Source organism: Periplaneta americana, chromosome 11 (genome assembly GCF_040183065.1).
Source record: "Periplaneta americana isolate PAMFEO1 chromosome 11, P.americana_PAMFEO1_priV1, whole genome shotgun sequence".
Lineage (NCBI taxonomy): Eukaryota > Metazoa > Arthropoda > Insecta > Blattodea > Blattidae > Periplaneta > Periplaneta americana.
In genome coordinates, this window is record NC_091127.1 from 32,934,052 (window position 1) to 32,957,159 (window position 23,108).

At 35.1% G+C, this 23,108-nt stretch overlaps 1 protein-coding gene across 2 annotated transcripts in view; it reads left to right on the plus strand.

Moving 5' to 3' along the window:
* Positions 1-23,108, plus strand: part of Gapvd1 (GTPase activating protein and VPS9 domains 1) — a 69,293-nt gene that overhangs the window by 19,112 nt on the left and 27,073 nt on the right. For both annotated transcript variants that reach the window (XM_069839245.1, XM_069839244.1), the window contains exons 11-21: positions 1,634-1,799; positions 2,538-2,687; positions 3,259-3,438; positions 5,276-5,421; positions 5,968-6,163; positions 6,826-7,059; positions 11,222-11,586; positions 18,027-18,171; positions 20,579-20,745; positions 20,964-21,079; positions 22,885-22,982. In XM_069839245.1, the coding sequence (XP_069695346.1) occupies positions 1,634-1,799; positions 2,538-2,687; positions 3,259-3,438; positions 5,276-5,421; positions 5,968-6,163; positions 6,826-7,059; positions 11,222-11,586; positions 18,027-18,171; positions 20,579-20,745; positions 20,964-21,079; positions 22,885-22,982 (1,963 nt within the window). The remainder of the gene's footprint in view (positions 1-1,633; positions 1,800-2,537; positions 2,688-3,258; positions 3,439-5,275; positions 5,422-5,967; positions 6,164-6,825; positions 7,060-11,221; positions 11,587-18,026; positions 18,172-20,578; positions 20,746-20,963; positions 21,080-22,884; positions 22,983-23,108) is intronic.

Sequence of the window (23,108 nt, forward strand, 5' to 3'; positions counted from 1 at the left end):
ATTCGTTTTTTTTTTTCATACTCTGATAAAACTGGTTTGAAAAATATTATTAGTAACCTTTTTTTTATATACTTTTATCAGATATTTAAGTTCTAATAAGTCTTATTGTGGTGCCTTTTAATTTTTGTCCAATTGTGAGTTCATTTTCTTATAAAAGTTTAGAAATTTAAAGCCTGCATTTCCTGATAATATTTGTGGTCGTTCACGTACCGATACCCTTAAGAAAACTTCTAAACAATTTATACACCATTTGAAAGAGCATCCTGAAAAATGTGAAATCTCTAATATTACATCCTGTGATGCACATATGAATGAGTTAGAGTTATTTTTAGACTTCTTATCTTCCTCTTGTTTTTCACTCTTCCTATTGTCATTTCAGTCCTCTTTGACTCATTTTTTGTCTTCTGTTTCCATCTTTCTTTTCATCTCCTTTCTATTGTTCTTCCCCTATTCCTCTTTCATCTCTCTTCTCCCTTCTCTTATTCTTTCCCTCATTTTCACCAGCATTATCACCTTCATCTCATTCAGACACTAAATAACATAAGATGTTGATAAAAGCGTCGTAAAATAACCTACTAAAATAAAAAAAATTATTCTTTCCCTCTACCCGTGTATTCTTTTTTTCGTTATTTTTCTTTTTCTTCTTGCTCTTTCTTTGCTCCCTTATTCTTTTCTTCAACTCTTCGTTTATTCTGTTCTACTTCCTCTTTTTATGTTCTCATCCTTCCTTTTTCCCCATTTTAAGGCTTAGACTATCATTGGACTTGCAGACTTTTTTATGTTCATAGTTGTTATTTATGCAAAGTTATTACTGACTGTCAGTTTTATAATCTTACCATAAGATGGCATTTTACTGCCTGCACCTGTAGTGAGTTTCCCTGACATGCCTCATAATGTGTTAATATTGGTGATCCAGGCCTAAGCTGACAGTAAGATAAGAAAGGACAAATACACGACAATTGGATTCATTCAGTTCCTGTAAAAAGGAGTTAAGTTTCTTGCTGGATCTGGCAGTCGGTACGAGTGAGAATTTTTTTTCATGTGAATGGAATGGAGGTTCCACAATTTACTATACAAAGGCAAGATTTGTTTATGATTTTTATCTATCTATCTTCGTAGTGTATCCAGCTATTTGCTGACAACACGTGTTCCACTATATTTCACTATGAATTTTCTCTTCTTACAAATGATGGGTATGATTCTTATGTATTCACTAACTCTGCCCAACAAATGCATAGAAGGTTTTGTAGAGAACTTTCCAGGTGTTGATGTTCTTAGTCATGCAACTGTGATCTTAGTAACAAATTGAGAGGGACTGAAAGTATACAAGATAGAAAACATAGGAAAAGACGTCATAATTTTAATAAATAAAGCTATGTATTTTATTCCACTTTTTAATGTAATAGCTATTAGTGGTAATGTGAATGAGTGTCAAATGTATTTTTTGCTATTATCTTGTGGGCTGGGTGACGGAAGGCAACAGTGTAGCTGGAGATATCGAAAGTGCTAGTTTTTGGTAATGTTCTAAATCTGGCACATTGTACTTAAAACTTAATGCTGTACGAATTTAAGACGAAATTTTCTTGAAATGTCTTAAAGGTTTGTGGGTTTCTTATGTGTTTTCCTTTCACAGATACTTTGCATGGAGGAGCATGCATCATGTTCAGAAGCTCGAGTACGTGTAAACTTGCCAGACAGCAGAGAAGAGCGAGATGGTGAAGGAGGGGGCGTGGTTGAAAGAGGAGAAAGTCATGAGAAAAGAACCAGATTTTCTCTATCACATGATGAAGGTTCCATTGGTAAAAATTGTTTCGACTTCTATTAACATTTTGATGTAAATATAACATATACAGACAACACAAGTTCGTAAACTCTTGTATGGTGACAAATTATGAAGAATGTTTTACATTTTCTCGGAAAATATGAGAGATACCAAATTATAATAAATTAATATTGCATTACTTGAATGTAGACAAACGGTGAATGAAACTTATACTGAAATTAAATTGAAATTAAATATGTACCCTAAAAATTGAACTGACAAATTTAGGGATATATTGTTACTGTAACACTTCCAAGCAGTTATCCATTGATTAGCAATAGAGACTTACATGTAGTGCTCCAAATTAGTGTTTTCTCAAATATTATTGCAACTTCCAAACTAAACAAAAGAATTAGCTTACAATGGAACCTGCCCTTTGCAGGCTAACTACAAATGAAACAAAAAGAGCTGTGCTACTTAATGATAGACTCCCACATAGACTTGAAGTTTTACATTTTTAATGTGAACTTAATGAATACACCAGGACCTCATATTGTTAAACTAAATACGGTACACGCACACACACAATGTTTCTACATCTCTGGAGACTGTGAAGAAATCAAAATCCCTTACACTACATTGAACACCACAAAAATTTTAAGGTTATACTCCACATTAGTGTAGATGAGTAAATTTTTGCGAAATTATTGGTACTACAGTGCTCGTCCCATGTTTCAGTATTTTTCAGTTCTGTTTTTTGTTCTGTGATCTGCAGGCAATACAAGTGACAATCTTGAAGCTGTATCAGAAGCCGCATCTAATCACAGTGTTGCATCATCTCTTGAACTAGAGAATGATCAGAATGATAATCTCTCTGACATGGTTTCAGCCAATGTGTCAGGTAGAGGAACACCAAATATTTCAGGTAAGAATAACAGGAAATAGATGTTCCTGTATTTGGACAATAAACATTATCATAACTTGAGTATCAAAATCAACTATTTCAAGTAAAGCAAGTTTTATTTTTTATAAATACACTTCTTGTACAATAGTGGCAGAAAAAGCGGATTGACCCTTGTAGCTGATTTCAGAGTCTTGTTCACTCCAGAGCACGATAGACTGGTAACTAAGACTTTCATGGTTCGAATCCTGCCTGGGAAGGAAACTTTTTTCTTTTGTTCCTTATTCAAATTTATTCCCAATACTTTCCGATTGCAGCAATATTGTACTACTTAATTAACTTATTATTCCCAGAACATGAATTTTACCAGCTTATTTTCTAATGACTTTCGAAATGGGCTTAGAATTTTGCCTATCCCTCACTTTGATTCGTTTCATATGAAGGTTACTTAACAGCCTGCTCTCTTTCGAATTCACATTAATTTTCTTCAGGATCCCCATGAGTTTCTTTCAATCCACTCTGTTAAATGGCAATAATAATAATAAAGGAATTTAATTAATAATGTACAAGTTTACAGACAGTTTGTTTTCATTAGGTCGAGATACCCCTTCTTCACAAATAACAGAGGGTGAAGAAGGGCTTGGTGGTGTCCTGAGAGGACCAGTTGGGGAACCTCGTCAACCTATGGACTTCGCTCCTCCACCGCCAAACAAACAAAGTCGATCAGATATTGATGACAAATTTGGAAAATTTGAAATCAAGAAGTTACTTGAAGGTAAATTCATAATATTTGTTTCATTATACTTTATATTTGGCTTTGAGTTACTTTCACTGTACAATGGAATCAGGAGATTCTTATACAGAGTTTGTGAAGAAATTAATTATGTTACATTATAATGATTTAACACGCTGACTGGATTATGAATAAAAATTGTAGAATTAGTAATAACAGAAAGCCTATTGAACATTACTTGTGCAATAGATTACGTAAAACAATTTATTTCTTTGTTATACTTCGGCCATATTTACCAGTTAATATTTTACGTGTAATTTATTTAGATTTATTTCAACCATTCTCCAGTATGGAATTTTAGGGTGAGGAAATGCTTGTAATTCTAATCTCATTCCACTAATACTTGTTCAGAAAAGAGTAATTAAATATGCCTTAATTAACCAATTGATTACTCATCCGAACTTTTGTTCGGTGATTTTAATGTTCTGAAAATTAATAGTACATTATGCAACGAGCCTATAATGGTAGTAATTAAGACGCGAGTATGTTTGTTTATGAAATGAGCGCAGGTGAGTTTCATAATTTTCATACGAGCGTCTTAATTACCATTATAGGCAAGTTTCATATGACTTTTTATGCTCGACCATATTTATAACTTGAAATTATTCATAAATATTCATGTTATGGTTATGTAAGTGAGGAGCGGAACTGACCTTCTAAATTGTGAGATGTGTGCAGACGCGAAAGTATTGATTTTTTCCAAGGAATGAATGTCATTGACCTTGATATAATCTAGAGAATAACATGAACATTAGTCTTGATATAACCTGAAAATTGATTTAGAATTGAAAAACGAGATGACAAATTGAATTTATTTGAATATTATTTAAAATTAACGCTAATTATTATAGTAACAGAACATAACCTTCTGCGACAGTATTGGATTTCCAGCCTCCGTGACTTTTCGCTAGTTGTCTTTCGATTGCATATCCAAGAATAATCGATACTTGCGCTTTTATAATGATACAATGGTGATTTGTCATTGGCTGAACAACTGAACTATAATGAATAGGTGTACTTTAATGAGGTGCATTAAAGAGCTACTATAAGGTGTATAATTACTACATTTCGGCATGGTCGAGCATAAACAGATTTATTATATTGCCTGATTAAACTTCATACATAAAAATCGCAATAAATTCTAATTGTATCATCATAAATATGGAACTAAAAGATCCGATTTTATACGACTAGAGGAACCAAAGTGTTTCACAAGCACAGCTCTTAGCCATGATGCCTGCTGTGGTCCAAGGTTATATAATAAAATAATTAAAAAATACCCAAATTTGGAAAATTTTACTATCAGAAAATTAAAAAATAGCATTAGGAATTTAATTTTTAAAGAATATATATTGATTTAATATGTATGTGTATTTGTATGAGTTAAATTGTTAAAATTGAAATTGTGTTTGTTAATTTATCTGTATGTTTTTTTCTTTCTTAACTCACTTTGTGTCAAACAATTATCTTTATTTGTGTTAAATATGTGTTTGGATAACTCCCTGAACACGAGTTTTTAATCCTTCAGGAAAGAATTAAGTCTGTATTTTTGTGTATGTTATTTTACTAACAATAAAAAATTTGAGAGTTCCCAAAGTAAACTTGAAGAATTACTTCATAAAACAGTGTGAATTGTTTCCTGATAACTTTAATAGTTTTGTATTTATAGAACATTGAAAATGTCAATTTCTTTGTACTAACCCTGATATTTTGTTGTGATCTTTCTTGTTCAGCTCGTGAACACCCCGGTATTGTAATTACAGTAGATACTTTAAGATGTAGTTGATGTCAATATCTATATGAGTCTTTTGTCTAATAGGGGATGAAACCATCTCATTAGTGAGTGATACATGGAGCACAGATGTACTGGCAAGTGACAGCGAGACAGTTGAACAGTGTAGTGAAAAGAACTTTCTCACCAGCACTACAGATGGTGCAGTCACTCAGCTTGCAGAGTCAACCCAGGCAAGTTGTAGTCGTGCCTTATTATTATACCCAATTTAAATGTCACATCAGTCTCATGCATGAAAAATTTTCATATTTATGATATGACATTCCGCAACAATAAAGTAGTTATAATAATTATCCAATTATTTTGGGATTTAATAACTCAGACCCAGTCAGGGATAATAAAGTATTTAACATATTTTTCTTCAGAACTGACATGTAATGGGATTGTAGTGGCTTTCCTTTAAAATCTATAGTTTTCCTTAAAACCTTCATTTTGTTGCATACCCTTTTCCTTTATCTTAGTCAAATTCCAGGAAGTTGCCTCCTCTCTTCGAGATTTGCAGGGTAGTCATTGAAACAAGGTGACTAATTTTTAAGAAGTTGGGGTGCAAGTACTTTGAATAGTATTTAAATATCATTTTCTTTTAATTTTATGTCATTTTTAAATTGCTTTAAGGGGATTTTGTTGATTATTTCAAGTAGATTTCTAGATCATCAACATCCTTCCGCTACTTATAATTATATTCTGTTTTAATAAGTTGATTTAACTTGTGTTAACAGTTGCTGGATGTGTCAGAGACAGCATCTGAGGCCTGGAGTACAGATGTCTTGGCATCTGATTCTGAAAGACTGACAGAAGTGGATACAGATGACACGGGTAGTGTTGCTAGATCAGATGACACAGCTCGTTCTGAGGTGGAGGTTGAAAGTAGGGGTGAACCAGAGGGTGGTGAAGATGCACCAGTACCCAGTGCATGTAAGTACATTTAACATATATAGGTGAGAATCAGCATTAACTTGCAATAGTAAGATAGTTTTTTGCTTTTTACAGAAGCGAGTTCAGCACATATATATATAAAAACACTTGTAATTATTTCTTAATACAGTATTTTAAAACTAGACATTATGATGTTAGAGGGCGTGTCCCCAGGCACATGGATAGGAAAGAGACCTAACCAGCTTGCTGGCAGGTAGGAGGGAAATAATAATAATTTATTTTATTTTACCTGTCAGAGGCAAGGCCTTAAGACCTTTTCTTCCATCAAACCAGGTTTACAATTTAAAAAATAATTCCTGCAGACCAACAGGTTGGGTAGGAGAGACTTCTAAGTTATTGTGATGGCCACTCTCCTACAGGAGTAAATGTCAAACAAATATACTGGTGTGCAGGTTTGGGATTGAGGCAGCTCCCCCACACTCGGAATATGTACTGTTGCTAAAAAGCCCAAATTAAGGAAGCCAATTGAATTTTCAGGATGAAAAGCTACAACATAGGACAGTGACTATAGAAACATGGAATACTAGTTATAAATGTTAAAATTATACCTGTATAAATGTTTGAAAGTAAAATCAAATTTTACTCATTTCTTTTTTGTAAGTAGGAAATTTAAAGATATCTGTTTTGACTTAATTTTTTAGCCTTGAGTGTTGGCCTGGGATTTCGTCCTATCCCTGAGGACCCTGTGGGACGGCCATCCTTGTTAGCTCCTGCGTCACCCACCAGGGTAGATGGTGGCTCACATCCAGCCTGGAATGTGACAGGTCGTGGAGGTGGTAAAGCAGATTATCGCCGGCGTACAGTTGAATATGTGGATAACAATGCCAACAATCCTGCACATCGTAGTCACATTCCCATAGACTTCAACAAACATGGTAATTTTATGTTTTAATCATTTTAATATTTTGTTTCCTTTTGTACTTAAATATTTACGGTCTTACTAATAAACCATGTATAGTTTTTATACAAGACTTATGCAGAGTTGGGACAGAAAACATTACTAATAAACCGTGCATAAGCGATGGATGTATAAACAGCCTGTAACTATACATGGAATTGCTTTGCAGTAGTTATATACACGAAACTCCTTGTATATATAAAAAAAAAAAAAAAGGTCACTCCTCTAACAGCTGTTCGTATTGATTGTCATTTTATGATGATGATTGCCTTATGACCACAGAAGAACAAACCAAAGAGCTCAGAATAATGAGAATAATTTTGCTGTAGCTGTACTCTTTGATCAAAATATAGCATGATAATTGATCAGGCCCAGTTGTACTATCGATACTTAGCATGGTACACTAGCGCGCACTATCAGATGCAATAGAGAACTTCTGTTATTCTATTATCTTTCATTATGTAGAGCGTGTTTAGGATCAGTGTTAAGTCAGGATCTATGTGTTTAGAATCTGTGTAAGTCAGGATCTGTTTGTATTTCAATCTGTGTGTTAAGTTAGAATCTACGTGTTTAGGATCTGTGTAAGTCAGGATCTGTTTGTATTTCAATCTGTGTGTTAAGTTAGAATCTACGTGTTTAGGTTCTATGTAAGTCAGGATCTGTTTGTATTTCAATCTCTGTTAAGTTAGAATCTACGTGTTTAGGATCTGTGTAAACCAGGATCTGTTTGTATTTCAATCTGTCTGTTAAGTTAGAATCTACGTGTTTAGGATCTGTGTAAGTCAGGATCTATTTGTATTTCAACCTGTGTGTTAAGTTAGAATCTACGTGTTTAGGCTCTGTGTAAACCAGGATCTGTTTGTATTTCAATCTGCCTGTTAAGTTAGAATCTACGTGTTTAGGATCTGTGTAAGTCAGGATCTATTTCTATTTCAATCTGTCTGTTAAGTTAGAATCTACGTGTTTAGGATCTATGTAAGTCAGTCAGGATCTGTTTGTATTTCAATCTGTGTGCTAAGTTAGAGTCTACGTGTTTAGGATCTGTTTGTATTTCAATCTGTGTGTTAAGTTAGAATCTACATGTTTAGGATCTGTGTAAGCCAGGGTCTGTTTGTATTTCAGTCTGTGTGTTAAGTTAGAATCTACGTGTTTAGGATCTGTGTAAGTCAGGATTTGTTTGTATTTCAATCTGTGTGTTAAGTTAGAATCTGCGTGTTTAGCATCTATGTAAGTCAGTCAGGATCTGTTTGTATTTCAGTCTGTGTGTTAAGTTAGAATCTACGTGTTTAGGATCTCTGTAAGTCAGTCAGGATCTGTTTGTATTTCAATCTGTGTGTTAAGTTAGAATCTACGTGTTTAGGATCTGTGTAAGCCAGGGTCTGTTTGTATTTCAATCTGTGTGTTAAGTTAGAATCTACGTGTTTAGGATCTGTATAAGTCAGGATCTGTTTGTATTTCAATCTGTGTGTTAAGTTAGAATCTACGTGTTTAGGATCTGTTTGTATTTCAATCTGTGTGTTAAGTTAGAATCTACGTGTTTAGGATCTGTTTGTATTTCAATCTGTCTGTTAAGTTAGAATCTACGTGTTTAGGATCTGTGTAAACCAGGATCTGTTTGCATTTCAGTCTGTATGTTAAGTTAGAATCTACGTGTTTAGGATCTGTGTAAGTCAGGATCTGTTTATATTTCAGTCTGTGTGTTAAGTTAGAATCTACGTGTTTAGGATCTGTGTAAGTCAGGATCTGTTTGTATTTGAATCTGTGTGCTAAGTTAGAATCTACGTGTTTAGGATCTGTTTGTATTTCAATCTGTGTGTTAAGTTAGAATCTACATGTTTAGGATCTGTGTAAGCCATGGTCTGTTTGTATTTCAGTCTGTGTGTTAAGTTAGAATCTACGTGTTTAGGATCTGTGTAAGTCAGGATCTGTTTGTATTTCAATCTGTGTGTTAAGTTAGAATCTGCGTGTTTAGGATCTATGTAAGTCAGTCAGGATCTGTTTGTATTTCAGTCTGTGTGTTAAGTTAGAATCTACGTGTTTAGAATCTCTGTAAGTCAGTCACGATCTGTTTGTATTTCAATCTGTGTGTTAAGTTAGAATCTACGTGTTTAGGATCTGTGTAAGCCAGGGTCTGTTTGTATTTCAATCTGTGTGTTAAGTTAGAATCTACATGTTTAGGATCTGTATAAGTCAGGATCTGTTTGTATTTCAATCTGTGTGTTAAGTTAGAATCTACGTGTTTAGGATCTGTGTAAGTCAGGATCTGTTTGTATTTCAGTCTGTGTGTTAAGTTAGAATCTGCGTGTTTAGGATCTGTGTAAATCAGGATCTGTTTATATTTCAATCTGTGTGTTAATTTAGAATCTACGTGTTTAGGATCTGTTTGTATTTCAATCTGTGTTAAGTTAGAATCTACATGTTTAGGATCTGTGTAAGCCAGGGTCTGTTTGTATTTCAATCTGTGTTTTAAGTTAGAATCTACGTGTTTAGGATCTGTGTAAGTCAGGATCTATTTGTATTTCAATCTATCTGTTAAATTAGAATCTACGTGTTTAGGATCTGTGTTAAGTCAGGATGTATTTGTATTTCAATCTGTCTGTTAAGTTAGAATCTACGTGTTTAGGATCTGTGTAAGCCAGGATCTATTTGTATTTCAATCTGTCTGTTAAGTTAGAATCTACGTGTTTAGGATCTATGTAAGTCAGTCAGGATCTGTTTGTATTTCAATCTGTGTGTTAAGTTAGAATCTACGTGTTTAGGATCTATGTAAGTCAGTCAGGATCTGTTTGTATTTCAATCTGTGTGTTAAGTTAGAATCTACGTGTTTAGGATCTGTTTGTATTTCAATCTGTCTGTTAAGTTAGAATCTACGTGTTTAGGATCTGTGTAAACCAGGATCTGTTTGTATTTCAGTCTGTATGTTAAGTTAGAATCTACGTGTTTAGGATCTGTGTAAGTCAGGATCTGTTTATATTTCAGTCTGTGTGTTAAGTTAGAATCTACGTGTTTAGGATCTGTGTAAGTCAGGATCTGTTTGTATTTGAATCTGTGTGCTAAGTTAGAATCTACGTGTTTAGGATCTGTTTGTATTTCAATCTGTGTGTTAAGTTAGAATCTACATGTTTAGGATCTGTGTAAGCCAGGGTCTGTTTGTATTTCAGTCTGTGTGTTAAGTTAGAATCTACTTGTTTAGGATCTGTGTAAGTCAGGATCTGTTTGTATTTCAATCTGTGTGTTAAGTTAGAATCTGCGTGTTTAGGATCTATGTAAGTCAGTCAGGATCTGTTTGTATTTCAGTCTGTGTGTTAAGTTAGAATCTACGTGTTTAGGATCTCTGTAAGTCAGTCAGGATCTATTTGTATTTCAATCTGTGTGTTAAGTTAGAATCTACGTGTTTAGGATCTGTGTAAGCCAGGGTCTGTTTGTATTTCAATCTGTGTGTTAAGTTAGAATCTACGTGTTTAGGATCTGTATAAGTCAGGATCTGTTTGTATTTCAATCTGTGTGTTAAGTTAGAATCTACGTGTTTAGGATCTGTTTGTATTTCAATCTGTCTGTTAAGTTAGAATCTACGTGTTTAGGATCTGTGTAATCCAGGATCTGTTTGTATTTCAGTCTGTATGTTAAGTTAGAATCTACGTGTTTAGGATCTGTGTAAGTCAGGATCTGTTTGTATTTCAGTCTGTGTGTTAAGTTAGAATCTGCGTGTTTAGGATCTGTGTAAATCAGGATCTGTTTGTATTTCAATCTGTGTGTTAAGTTAGAATCTACGTGTTTAGGATCTGTTTGTATTTCAATCTGTGTTAAGTTAGAATCTACATGTTTAGGATCTGTGTAAGCCAGGGTCTGTTTGTATTTCAATCTGTGTGTTAAGTTAGAATCTACGTGTTTAGGATCTGTGTAAGTCAGGATCTGTTTGTATTTCAATCTGTGTGTTAAGTTAGAATCTACGTGTTTAGGATCTGTTTGTATTTCAATCTGTCTGTTAAGTTAGAATCTACGTGTTTAGTATCTGTGTAAGCCAGGGTCTGTTTGTATTTCAGTCTCTTGTGTATTAATGTTGAAGTACGAAGACTACTTGATATGTTGCGTACCAGAAGTAATTACATATAATTTTATGGATCATTTTTGCTTTCCAGGATCTCATAGCATAGCAGAGGAAACTAGATTGATCCATGTGATAGATAAAATAGACAAACCACCAGATCTAAAGCCGGCAGTTGTAGCTGCAAGCCAGGCAAGTGTGAGCATCGTGCACATACCTGGCCCTCTGACATTGCCTTCCATGCACAATGGTCCTATCGCACCAACACCACGGCTTCCTCAGAATGGCGAGCTAGATGCAACACCTTCACTGCCACTTCTGTCTAATCATGTTGCTGCAAGCACTGTACCCTTGGTGCATATCCACAGCAATCATGCTTCAGCACAGAATGCTGCAGGCACTGCACCTCATGTAGGAGGTGGAAATACAACAAATATGGATGCTGATCTGAAACCTGAGGTATGTTAAGATGTAATATATGTTACACACTTTATCAAAACATTAAAAATTACTCATACTTACAAGGGAAAGGTTTCAGCTCGAACAGGAATTTTTTGTTAAAAATTTGTGCAGACGCTTGCCTCACAATAGTGATGAAGACCGTAAAAGCATTCATTTGTGTAACTGTCCGTTTGGTTGGTATAGGTCAATACACTTCTTTAAAAATGTAGCCTACATCAGGATTCTCTACAAAATGCATGAAACAGCATGGAGCAAAGCAGTAAGCACAACACACAGAAGCAACACCTGAACAATCTTCTGAACCACACTCCAGTGCTGAAAAATCAAATGCCAGCTGAATTACATTTTTGAAGTCGAAGACTTGTTCAGGATTCACATAACCAGCTGACTGCCAGGAATACTGAAGCATAGGGCGGTATACTGGAGCAGACAACTGGTTATGAATAACAGAGTTCATTTTCATTATAAACACTCGATTTCCCAAGTTAAGTTCTGGATTCTCAGCAAGAGTCCTTATGTAATCTGTTTTCCTCCGAGCATATATTTTGTATTGTCTAAGGAAATAGATATTCAGAGGCTGGATATATTTAGTTTTTTAGGTGGAATGATCATACATTCCATGTCCTAGCCTTGGAATGATTCATTTATTAAGGTTGCGTCCTTGTGCGCATTCAGTGACTCACACAACAATGTACACTTTTGATTAGCTGCAATATTTTCATACAGAACGTTGTAGAAAAATGTTCTTAAATGGGCTTTAGACATTTTACTGCTCACACTAGCTTCTAGGCTAGGCTAGGCTAGACTTACGGGTAAGGTGTCCCATCCCCTCAGTGCTCTCCCCACCCCTCAACTTGTACAGTGCTCTAACAGACAAACCACACATTACACAAACGAATGCTTTTGGGAGCTTTACAGAGATGTAAAGATGGGCCTGTATACAAATTTTGGATACGAAATTCCTGTTCGAGCCGAAATCCTTCCCTTGTTAGAAGACAAATATAAATGACACTCAAGAGGAAATTAAACGCAGAATAAATATGGGAAATGCCTGCTATTATTCGGTTGAGAAGCTTTTGTCATCCAGTCTGCTTTTAAAAAAAAAACTTAAACGTTAGAATTTATGAAGCAGTTATATTACCAGTTGTTGTGAATGATTGTGAAACTTGAACTCTCACTTTGAGAGAGAAACAGAGATTAAGGGTATTTGAGAATAAGGTGCTTAGAAAAATATTTGTTTCTGAAAGGAATGAAGTTACAGCAGAATGGGGAAAGTTACACAATGCAGAACTGCATGCATTGTATTCTTCACTTAACAATTAGGAACATTAAAACCAGACGTTTGAGATAGGCAGGACATGTAGCACGTATTGATGAATCCAGAAATGCATATAGAGTGTTAGCTGGGAGACCTGAGGGTAAAAGATCTTTGGGGAGGTCGAGACGTAGATGGGAGGATAATATAAAAATCGATTTGAGGGAAATGGGATATGATGCTAGGGACTGGATTAATCTTGCTCAGGATAGGGACTGCTAGGCTTATGTGAGGGCGGCAATGAACCTCCAGGTTCTCTAAAAGTCATTTGTAAGTAAGTATACTAGAAGATGTGACCATCCAGATTAGCTACTACTACTACTACTACAGGTATAATAGTTTTCCTTCATCATTTTATTCCGTCCTTTTTTTTCTTTCTCTCCAGCTTGCTTTCCTTCTTTCTTTCTATTTTCTTTATTTCTTACTTTCCTCTTTCTTTTTCTTTTCTTGATTTCTTTCCCTTTCATTGTTTTGTTCTTTTTTTTATCTTCCTTGTCATCCTCGGTTATCTAGTAATCACTATGGTAGCTGTAGGGTCTGAGGTTCATGGGTTCAAACCCAACTCAATTGATAAAAATCATTAGCATGGTTTCCTCTGGAGGAGAAGCAAAGCACATAAGAAAACTATCTCTCTAATAGAGGATTCCAGGCAAAATTTGTGGGCCATTTCTTATACACATTGAATTTCGGCACGGAATAGCTTCTGCAGTTATAATAATAATAATAATAATAATAATAATAATAATAATAATAATAATAATAATCTGTGGCACTACATCCCTTTTTAAGGGCCGAGACTGACCAGCTGGCCTCATGTTCATTTGCTGAAGCAGAAGTGGACGATCATGCAACCCAAATCGAGGCATCATGTGGTTAGCACGATGATTTCCTCAGCCTCTATAGCTGGTTTTCGTAACTGGATTTCGCTACCTATCGTAGGTCCTCAAATGCATCATGATGCTAAAGCAATTAATATCCATCCATATAATAATAATAATAATAATAATAATAATGATTTATTTAACCTGGCAGAGTTAAGGCCATACGGCCTTCTCTAACACTCAACCAGGAGTAAAAACTGCGTTATAGAAACACTACAAATTTACAAAGTACACACAAAACTGAATAAGATAATAATAATAAAATGTAAACAACAAGTAAGAAGAAATCAGACATAATATATAACATACAGAAAGAAAGAAAAAAGCATAATAAAATGTGAACAGCAGGTCAAAAATAAATGAGGCCTACAAAGTATAAAAAAATAAGAAAATTATTGATGATAATAATAATAATAATAAATAAGAATAGTAATGATGATAATAATATTAATAATAATAATAATAATAATAATAATAAATAAAATAATAATAACAGGCCTAATAGTAATAATAATACTAATAGTAGTAATACAATAGTGCAGTACAAAGCATACAATGAATACAATATTTTTAAGTATACACAGTAAGGAAAATTATGTTTATATATAGCTCAACTTATCACATTAGAGATATACCATTATCGGAAAATATGAAAACAAAAATATAAAATAAGTTAAATATCATCATCATAATCATAATCATCACTATATAAAATAACCAAAGAAGAAATAAAAAATACCCAAAGAAACATAAAAGAACGCTTAAAATAAAAGAAATATAGGATTATTATCACTACCTGTACACTGGCCGATATTCATGAGAAAATTTGTTCCCCCATAGGGACTCTGATCAGCGTACATTCTGCAACGTGAGTCCTAGGCAGGATGTCTTAGACCATGATGCCACTGTGCAGGACACTGCAATTGATAGCACTGTTAAATAAAACATTGCTGAATATGAAAAATTTCTACACACGTAGAGTCGTCCATTTGCTATCAGATCATTGCTACATGAAATACTAAAAGTGATTTACAACACATCATACAGGGAATGTTAGTTGACATGTCTCTGTGTATAAAAGACCATGTGACAGGTAGTAAGGATATAATTAATAGTGAAAAGATCAGTATGCCATATTGTAGACTCTGGTGGAATACCACCAATTACTGCAGATCTATTTGCACAGCAATCACATTATTGGAATGCATGAGCCCAAATTGTCAGCTCACTGTATAACTAGACATTGACATTGTAAACACCACTGTGACACTGTGTGTGAGCAAGAGCGGATATGTACAGCTCGTAATCACATTAGCCAGGTACTGGTCCCACCAGAAATACTACAAATAGAAAAAGATTTTGATGTCCACCAAGTTGTAGTAGCGATTGGAACAACATCCAGAGAGATCCTACATTCTGTTGGGCCTATACTGCATTTGCAGGTTTTCATGAGGATTCATCTGTCAATGTTTCAGTGAGTCTGGACTGCAAGCACAGCATCCTCTGCGCTGTTTACCTTTGACCACTTAGTGTTGTTTTGCATCACAATTGGAGGCAGGAATGACAACACATTGTATTCTCTTATGAGAACCGCTTCAGTCATAGTGCAGATGATGATTGCATCACGCTTTGGCATTGCAAAGACAACGAAGCAATCCTGCATTTACGAGTACCATATTTTCCTGACAGCATAGCATGTGTTATGATTTTGAGTGCCATCAGTTATGGCTCCAGATCACCTCTTACGTTTATTGAAGGCACAGAGATAGCATAGCAATATGTCGAGATTCTTCAGAATGTTGAAAAATTTTTCAACAAGATGATGCTCATTTCCATACAGCTTGAACAGTATAACTGAACAAGTCTTGACACCATTCTTGTGAGGTTGCTGGATTTAGAGTACATTTAGGATGAGGTAGGATGATGTCTTCTCCTACATCACATACCCATATTAACACTGGATGTTCTGCATTTGCAGTTGTAGAAATGATAGTGAAATGTGCCTCAGAATACTATTGGGGACCTCTGCGATGGAATCTCTTGATGTGTGGCTTCCTGCATTGCCACAAGAGGGAGTCCTACCACATATTACAACTTTCTTTTGAGGATGTCAAACAATGCTTGCTTCTGTACATCTATGCACGATGGACAAATCACAAATGCTTTTAATGTATACTATCATTCTCTAAAGGTTAACATGAAGTTTCAGTCCTGGTTTAAGTTGTAGTAATTTTTGTGTGCAGCAGTGTACTGCTTCTGGCACCACTGTAATGTCACTGCTTTTCTTTATTTCTTTCGTGTTTTCTTTCCTTTCTTCTCATATGTATTCTTTCTTTTTTCATTTCTTCCTGCCATCCTTTTGTTCTTCCTTTCTTCATTTTTTATTTTACTTTTCCTTTTTACTTTCTCTGTGTACCTTTAATTCTTTTTGCATTTTTTGTCTTCTGTTTCTTGTCTCTATACCTTTTTTCTTTTTTCTTCATTCTTCCCACTTTTTTCTTTCTTCATTTCTTCCTGTGTACTTTTTCCTTTCCTGTGTCCCTTTTTTCTTCTTTATTTTTTCTCTCGTTTTTTTTTTCTTTCTTTCATTTTATTCTTCTCTACATTTCTTTCTTTCGTTCGTTTTCTTTCTTCCCTCTTCTCTTTCTTGACTTTCTTTGTTTCTTTGCTTTTTTTCCACTTTTTTTATCCAGTTCTCCTTTCCTTTCGAATTTCCTCTTCACTTATTTTGCCTTTCCCCAACCCTGCGCACTCTTTCTATATACTAGTGATTCAAAATATTCTAAACATATTATTACAGGTTTGTACACCCTTTGACAGGGGAATTGGTTGCTGTTCAGAGACTAAGTCCCATGGACATTGGTTGCTATTCAGAGACTAAGTCCCACAGACATTGGTCGCTGTTCAGAGACTAAGTCCCATGGACATTGGTCGCTGTTTAGAGACGAAGTCCCACGGACATTGGTCGCTGTTCAGAGACTAAGTCCCACGGACATTGGTCACTGTTCAGAGACTAAGTCCCACGGACATTGGTCGCTGTTCAGAGGCTAAGTCCCACAGACATTGGTCACTATTCAGAGACTAAGTCCCACAGACATTGGTCGCTGTTCAGAGGCTAAGTCCCACAGACATTGGTCACTATTCAGAGACTAAGTCCCACACACATTGGTCGCTATTCAGAGACTAAGTCCCACGGACATTGGTCGCTATTCAGAGACTTAAGTTCCACGGACATTGGTCGCTGTTCAGACTAAGTCCCACAGACATTGGTCGCTGTTCAGAGGCTAAGTCCCACAGACATTGGTCACTATTCAGAGACTAAGTGCCACACACATTGGTCGCTATTCAGAGACTAAGTCTCACGGACATTGGTCGCTATTCAGAGACTTAAGTTCCACGGACATTGGTCGCTGTTCAGAGACTAAGTCCCACAGACATTGGTCACTATTCAGAGACTAAGTCCCACAGACATTGGTCGCTGTTCAGAGACTAAGTCCCACGGACATTGGTCGCTGTTCAGAGACTAAGTCCCACGGACATTGGTCGCTGTTCAGAGACTAAGTCCCACAGACATTGGTCGCTGTTCAGATACTAAGTTCCACGGACATTCTGAATAACTCAGGAATCATCTTGTGTGCTGTGTTTACATGTGTCTGTTTTACGTAGAGAGAGACATCCAGTCTTTGCAACGAGAAGAAAGAGCTTTATTACTAAGCCATAAAGACTTCATATTTCGTGACATGCAGATAAGTCACTGCTATGACTTAATTTCATCCTTGGATCTCGATGTTTAATATTTCCCTGTGTGGCTCTCACGTTAACCCGAACAACACTTAGAGAAATTCACGGTACAGAAGAGTGACCATATTTTGTGTCAGAGGGTGTGCATATGCTAGCTTAATAATATGACGTTTTTAACTATTTTTGCTAGAAATCACTTGATTATAGTTGTGATCATTATTATTTTGTCCAGTGTAAGCATGTTTATACTCTTCATTATGATTTACCTGTAACATGCAAGCTTTCTGTGTTGTAATATGTTTTCATTATAAATGCGTTTGCAATTGAAAGGCTTAAATTTAGGTAAGATTTTTGTAGTGAAACTTATGGACCTTGTGTCAGGTAAGGTTAGATGATGAAGTTACCACTTGAATGTTTTCACTTGAGTGTTTGCCTGTGTTGGAACATCTTGTTAAAGACTAGCCTGTATAGAGATGGATTTTTGCCGCATTTTCTAATAGGTTCATGGTGAAGAAGAGACTGACAGAGATAGTGTTGGTGATGTAATTCCTAATGTAGTACGACTCAGCTCAACCAGTCTGGCCTCGACAAGCAGCAGTGGCAGTGGGTCTGACCCCAGACCAAAGACTGTAACTCCTACTCCAGGTGAGCATTTAACACGTGCAGAAGTAATGTAATAGTACATTATGCAACGAGCCTATAATGGTAGTAATTAAGACGCGAGTATGTTTGTTTATGAAACGAGTGCAAGCGAGCATCTTAATTACCATTATAGGAAAGTTTCATATGATTTTTTATGCTCGATCATATTTCTAACTTGAAATTATTCATAAGTATTCATGTTATGGTTATGTAAGTGAGGACCAGAACTGACCTGAATTGTGAGATGTGCGCAGACGCGAAAGTATTGATTTTTTCCGAGGCACGAATGTCATTGACCTTGATATAACCTAGAGAGTAAGATGAACATTAGTCTTGATATAACATGGAAATTGATTTAGAATTGAAAAACGAGATGACAAATTGAATTTATTTGAATATTATTTACAATTAACGCTAATTATTATAGTAACAGAACATAACCTTCAGCGACAGTATTGGATTTCCAGCCTCCGTGACTTTTCGCTAATTGTCTTTCGATTGCATATCCGAGAATAATTGATTCTTGCGGTTTTATAATGGTACAAAGGTGATTTCTCATTGGCTGAACAACTGAATTATAATAAATAGGTGTACTTTAATGAGGTGCATTAAAGGGCTACTACCAGGTGTATAATTACTACATTTCGGCATGGTCGAGCATAAAATATTTTATGTTACGTCAGTATTGGCAGTTATGTAACCGAAATATAAAGGAGTGAAATGTGACTAGTGATGACAGTGCTGGATGCAGTTGCTATGACTATCAAGGGATCCATTTATTGAAACAACTAATTATACTTGTGACAAACTGACACGTAAAACAGGGACAAGTGATAAGTTCGAGAGTTCTTGTTTTAAACACTGCTAATCTCAGCCAGGGCTGATGTTTTCCTTCCCTTGATTATTATTATTATTATTATTATTATTTTTTTTTACTTTTTCTTTTGAATTGTTATAATTTCTTTTAGAAATTATGAATATATATACAACTTTCGGGTATGATTATTATTATATTTATTTAATGTAACTTATTTTTTTTAATGTCCACTAATTTGCATTTTACACACCTGTCGCTGTGACTATAGGGAGGCTAATATTACACATTGTTGGTACAAATTCTACATTTTCAACGATCCTTCTGTATAGTGACTAATAGGTATGTGCTTAATTATGGAAACATCAGGATTTATGTTATTGTTGTTTAGTCACCTATCTGAAGACAGGTCTGAACCTATAGCCGCTTCACTGTTATTTCTGGCAGCCAATCACGTTGCAGCTTGGCTACATTTAAATGTGCGCGGCTTGTCATTGGCCGCTGATGACGTTATATACTTTTACTGCTGCCACTTTAGTACACAGCTGTTAATTAATATACTATCCAGCAAGCAGGAATAGAATGTGCAACAACGCAGCCAACTTAAGATGTAGGCCCTACACAAAGAGGAGCCATGCCAAAATAACAGTGAGTCTGCTATAATAAGTGACACTCATCATTCATGCCATTACTCATGAGGCGACTAAGTCAGAAGATAATGGATTAGGGTGGCCAATTCTTTTCTTTCTCCGTTACATACATCGCCGACTAGCTACATGTTTCACTAATCAGACTTCAGATGTATACAAAGAATTTTTCTTCCTCTGACACATATCGTCAATGGAAAATTGAGTGTAAAAAGTACAAACATGGTATAATATGAATATCAAATTATAATTAAGCTAAATGCATTGTATTTACATTTGTAATATTTCAAATACTATGTCCCATATCATAGCTGTGTGATGTAAAGTATCATATCTAGGACTAGCAGTTCAGAATGAGTGTTGGTTCTCCTTATGGGGGAAGAAATTTTCTCATGAAACACAAACACATTGTGGGTCTCTCTGGTCATGTGATCAGCATGGCACAGGACTACTGCTGAGACAATACATGACAAGGGACAAGCATCCAGTCCTGTGGACGAAAGATAAATGTCTTCCATTGACCATACTGGGAATCAAACCATGGATCAGGAAGCATATACACTATCCACAGAGCCAAGTAAATCAATAGATTTAAGTAAATTTTGCTGTGTATTGCAGAATAATATGCTGTTTATAACACCTCATAAAAATTTACCAGGAAACTAGTCGTCTGCAGCAATGTTACATTCCTACTTGATTTCTTTGTTTAGTTCACCTCTCTTTTTGGCTGGAACAGATTTAGGTTAACAGTGTTAGAAATTTGATGATACAGACACACACATTGGATCCACTCGGACTGAAGTGCTCAGGACCGACCTACTACACCTCTTTCTTTTATTTGTACTTATTTTCAAGTCTATATTTTTCAACTTACATTTTTAAAATTAATTTTAAAATCTTTCATTTAAGTTTATTGTAATTGAAAGCCCTTTATTATGTTTATTTTTAGACTTGCCACTTGCACCAACTGCATTAGTTCTGAATGGCCATGCCATGATGGCAGATGGAGAGACAACTGTATCAAAGCCAGTGAACTTAGCACAATCTGCAAGTTCTTCTACTGGAGCAATCCCTAAGAGTATTAGCTTCGACAAGACTGCTGAGAGAGGAGATAAGGTAAGCAGATTAGTGTCTGTTCTGAATTGAATATCGTATTGAAAATATGTTTAGGTCACTAAAAGAACGACTTAGAAGTGTCAGTCCCTGCTATACTGTCTTGTACTTTATGCATATTACTTCTTCTTGTATTAAAATGTTTTGTAGTTTTATAATATAAGAGGGGGGGGGGAAGAAAACCAATGCTGGTTGTATATCATCTGTGATTTATTTCTTAGGATCTTCTTGATGATGATCAAAAGCATAAGAGAGGTTTCTTCAGGAACTTCAAGTTACCCTTCAAGAGTCGTAGAGTCAAGTCACTGCGTGGATCTGATGATTTTAATAATCGATGGTAGGAATATATTGTTAATTTCTATCTTCTTTATCTGTATCGTTCCAAACTTAATTTTTCGTATTTGTATGATTAGTTTCATTAAACTTAATTTTCGTGTCTTCTTTTATTATACTGGTAATTCACAACCTGTAAAGACTTTTAACACTCCTTTCTTCTTATTATGCTTTGAGAGCAGTGCATGGCAGCATGGTCTTATCATTCTACAGAACTCTTATATTATTTTGTGCGAGATCGTGCGTATTTGCTTGTTTTCCGCACAGAACCAATACACGGTAAGTGTGAAATACCACATTCAGTATTCCCAACGTAACACACATAACAATTTCCCTCTTCTTACCGCTTAAGCGCGACATTCATTTTACTGCTTTAGGCTTTTAACATATTATTTTTAGAGACGTTTAACATAGTAATAATTATAAATTGGAAACTTACCACTGCAGTTTCACCTAAATTGCACTGTTAATTATTGTTTTTAAATATTTGCAAAAATTAAGTAAAGTCCACTACTCCACGAAAGCTGTTGTATTCCTGATACAAGTAACATTAAGGAAGCCGTGAAAAAATCAACAAGACTCCAGATGCCGACGTTATTACTGCAATATGTTATATAAATAATATTGTTAAAATATTAAAATGAAAAATAAATCATTACATAACCTTACCGTTTGTTTTAAGTTCGCATTTATAGACTGGGGGAAAAAAAAAGACAGACGTATATCATGGCCTGCTGGAGTATAGATATTTTTGTTTTCTAAAGTTGCTGTCATTAAACAGAAACCAAGATGGAGATTTCATTGCAACTAATTAGATATTCGTCTTTCAGATATGTAATAAACGATCTTCGCACAAAATAATGTACGATACACGAGCGGTATGTTTGTTTTCATGTTCTCGGAAATTAAAAAAGCTCAACTACGTTTCGCTTTTTCAATCTTTTCCTCGAACATGAAAACGTCGACATACCGCTCTTGTAACGTATATTACTATTGCGTAATTGACTTTTTCTTATCATGTAACTTTATTCTGAAGGCTTTTGAGTTCGTAAAATTTATATAATTTGCTTATGTTTCTGTGACTTATCACTTGAAATATTTTTAGAATTTCTTATCAGTTTGTCTTGATTTAGTTCTAGAACAGCTGTATAAGTTCCAGTTATCTGTAGTGTTAATAAAGTTACAGAATCTAACATTCAATAGGTCTTCTCATCAACTTCAGAAGTGTACAAGTAACCTCACCTTTGGATTATGGGAAAGTGAATAAACAATGTTTTATTTGGTAAAGATAAGTTCTTGGTAAACAAATATAGGGATATGGGTCGGGTAGATGACGCTTCCTTCCTTTAATCTTGTCACAATAAAAAGTCATTTAGCATCATGCACTATTTAGAAGAGAACTTGAACTCTTATTGGATGTGTGATTAGTGATTATGTGCAATCCGAATTCTTTCTAAAGTTAAAAACTACTTAAAAATAAAAGATGATTGCTGCCACAGCCTTCAAGAATATAGCCAGATATTTTACTAATGGAGTTACTTCTCGCCTTTTCCTTCATTCAGCCTCTGCACTATTACTTGAAAGTAATGTGTAAACCATAGAGGAAGAGTTTGTGAGAAGATACAGTACTAAAATATCTGTCAATTTCAACGTGACTTGGATTTTCATTTATAAATTTCTATTTTTCGAATAGAATCTGAGTTGTTTTGTAAAGATTTATGAACATCTCTCCAAAATAAAATGCATATACCAGTGTACAGTGGTGTTCTCTCTAAACATGTTTTTATTTTAGTGTGTTTATTCTTACAGTTATGAATCGTCATTAACTGCAGGTGAAGGAGATGTTTCTCAGTTAAGACTAAGGAGAGGAATGTCAGAAGAATCACGACCAACACATAACTGTAATGGTAAGTGCCACATGGCAGAAGCTTCATTTTTTCACTGCACTGTGATCATGATCCTGATCATGATGATCATATAAAAAATGAAGCCTTGATAGACCTAGTTTGTCCTCATCCTGTAGTTTTTTCCTT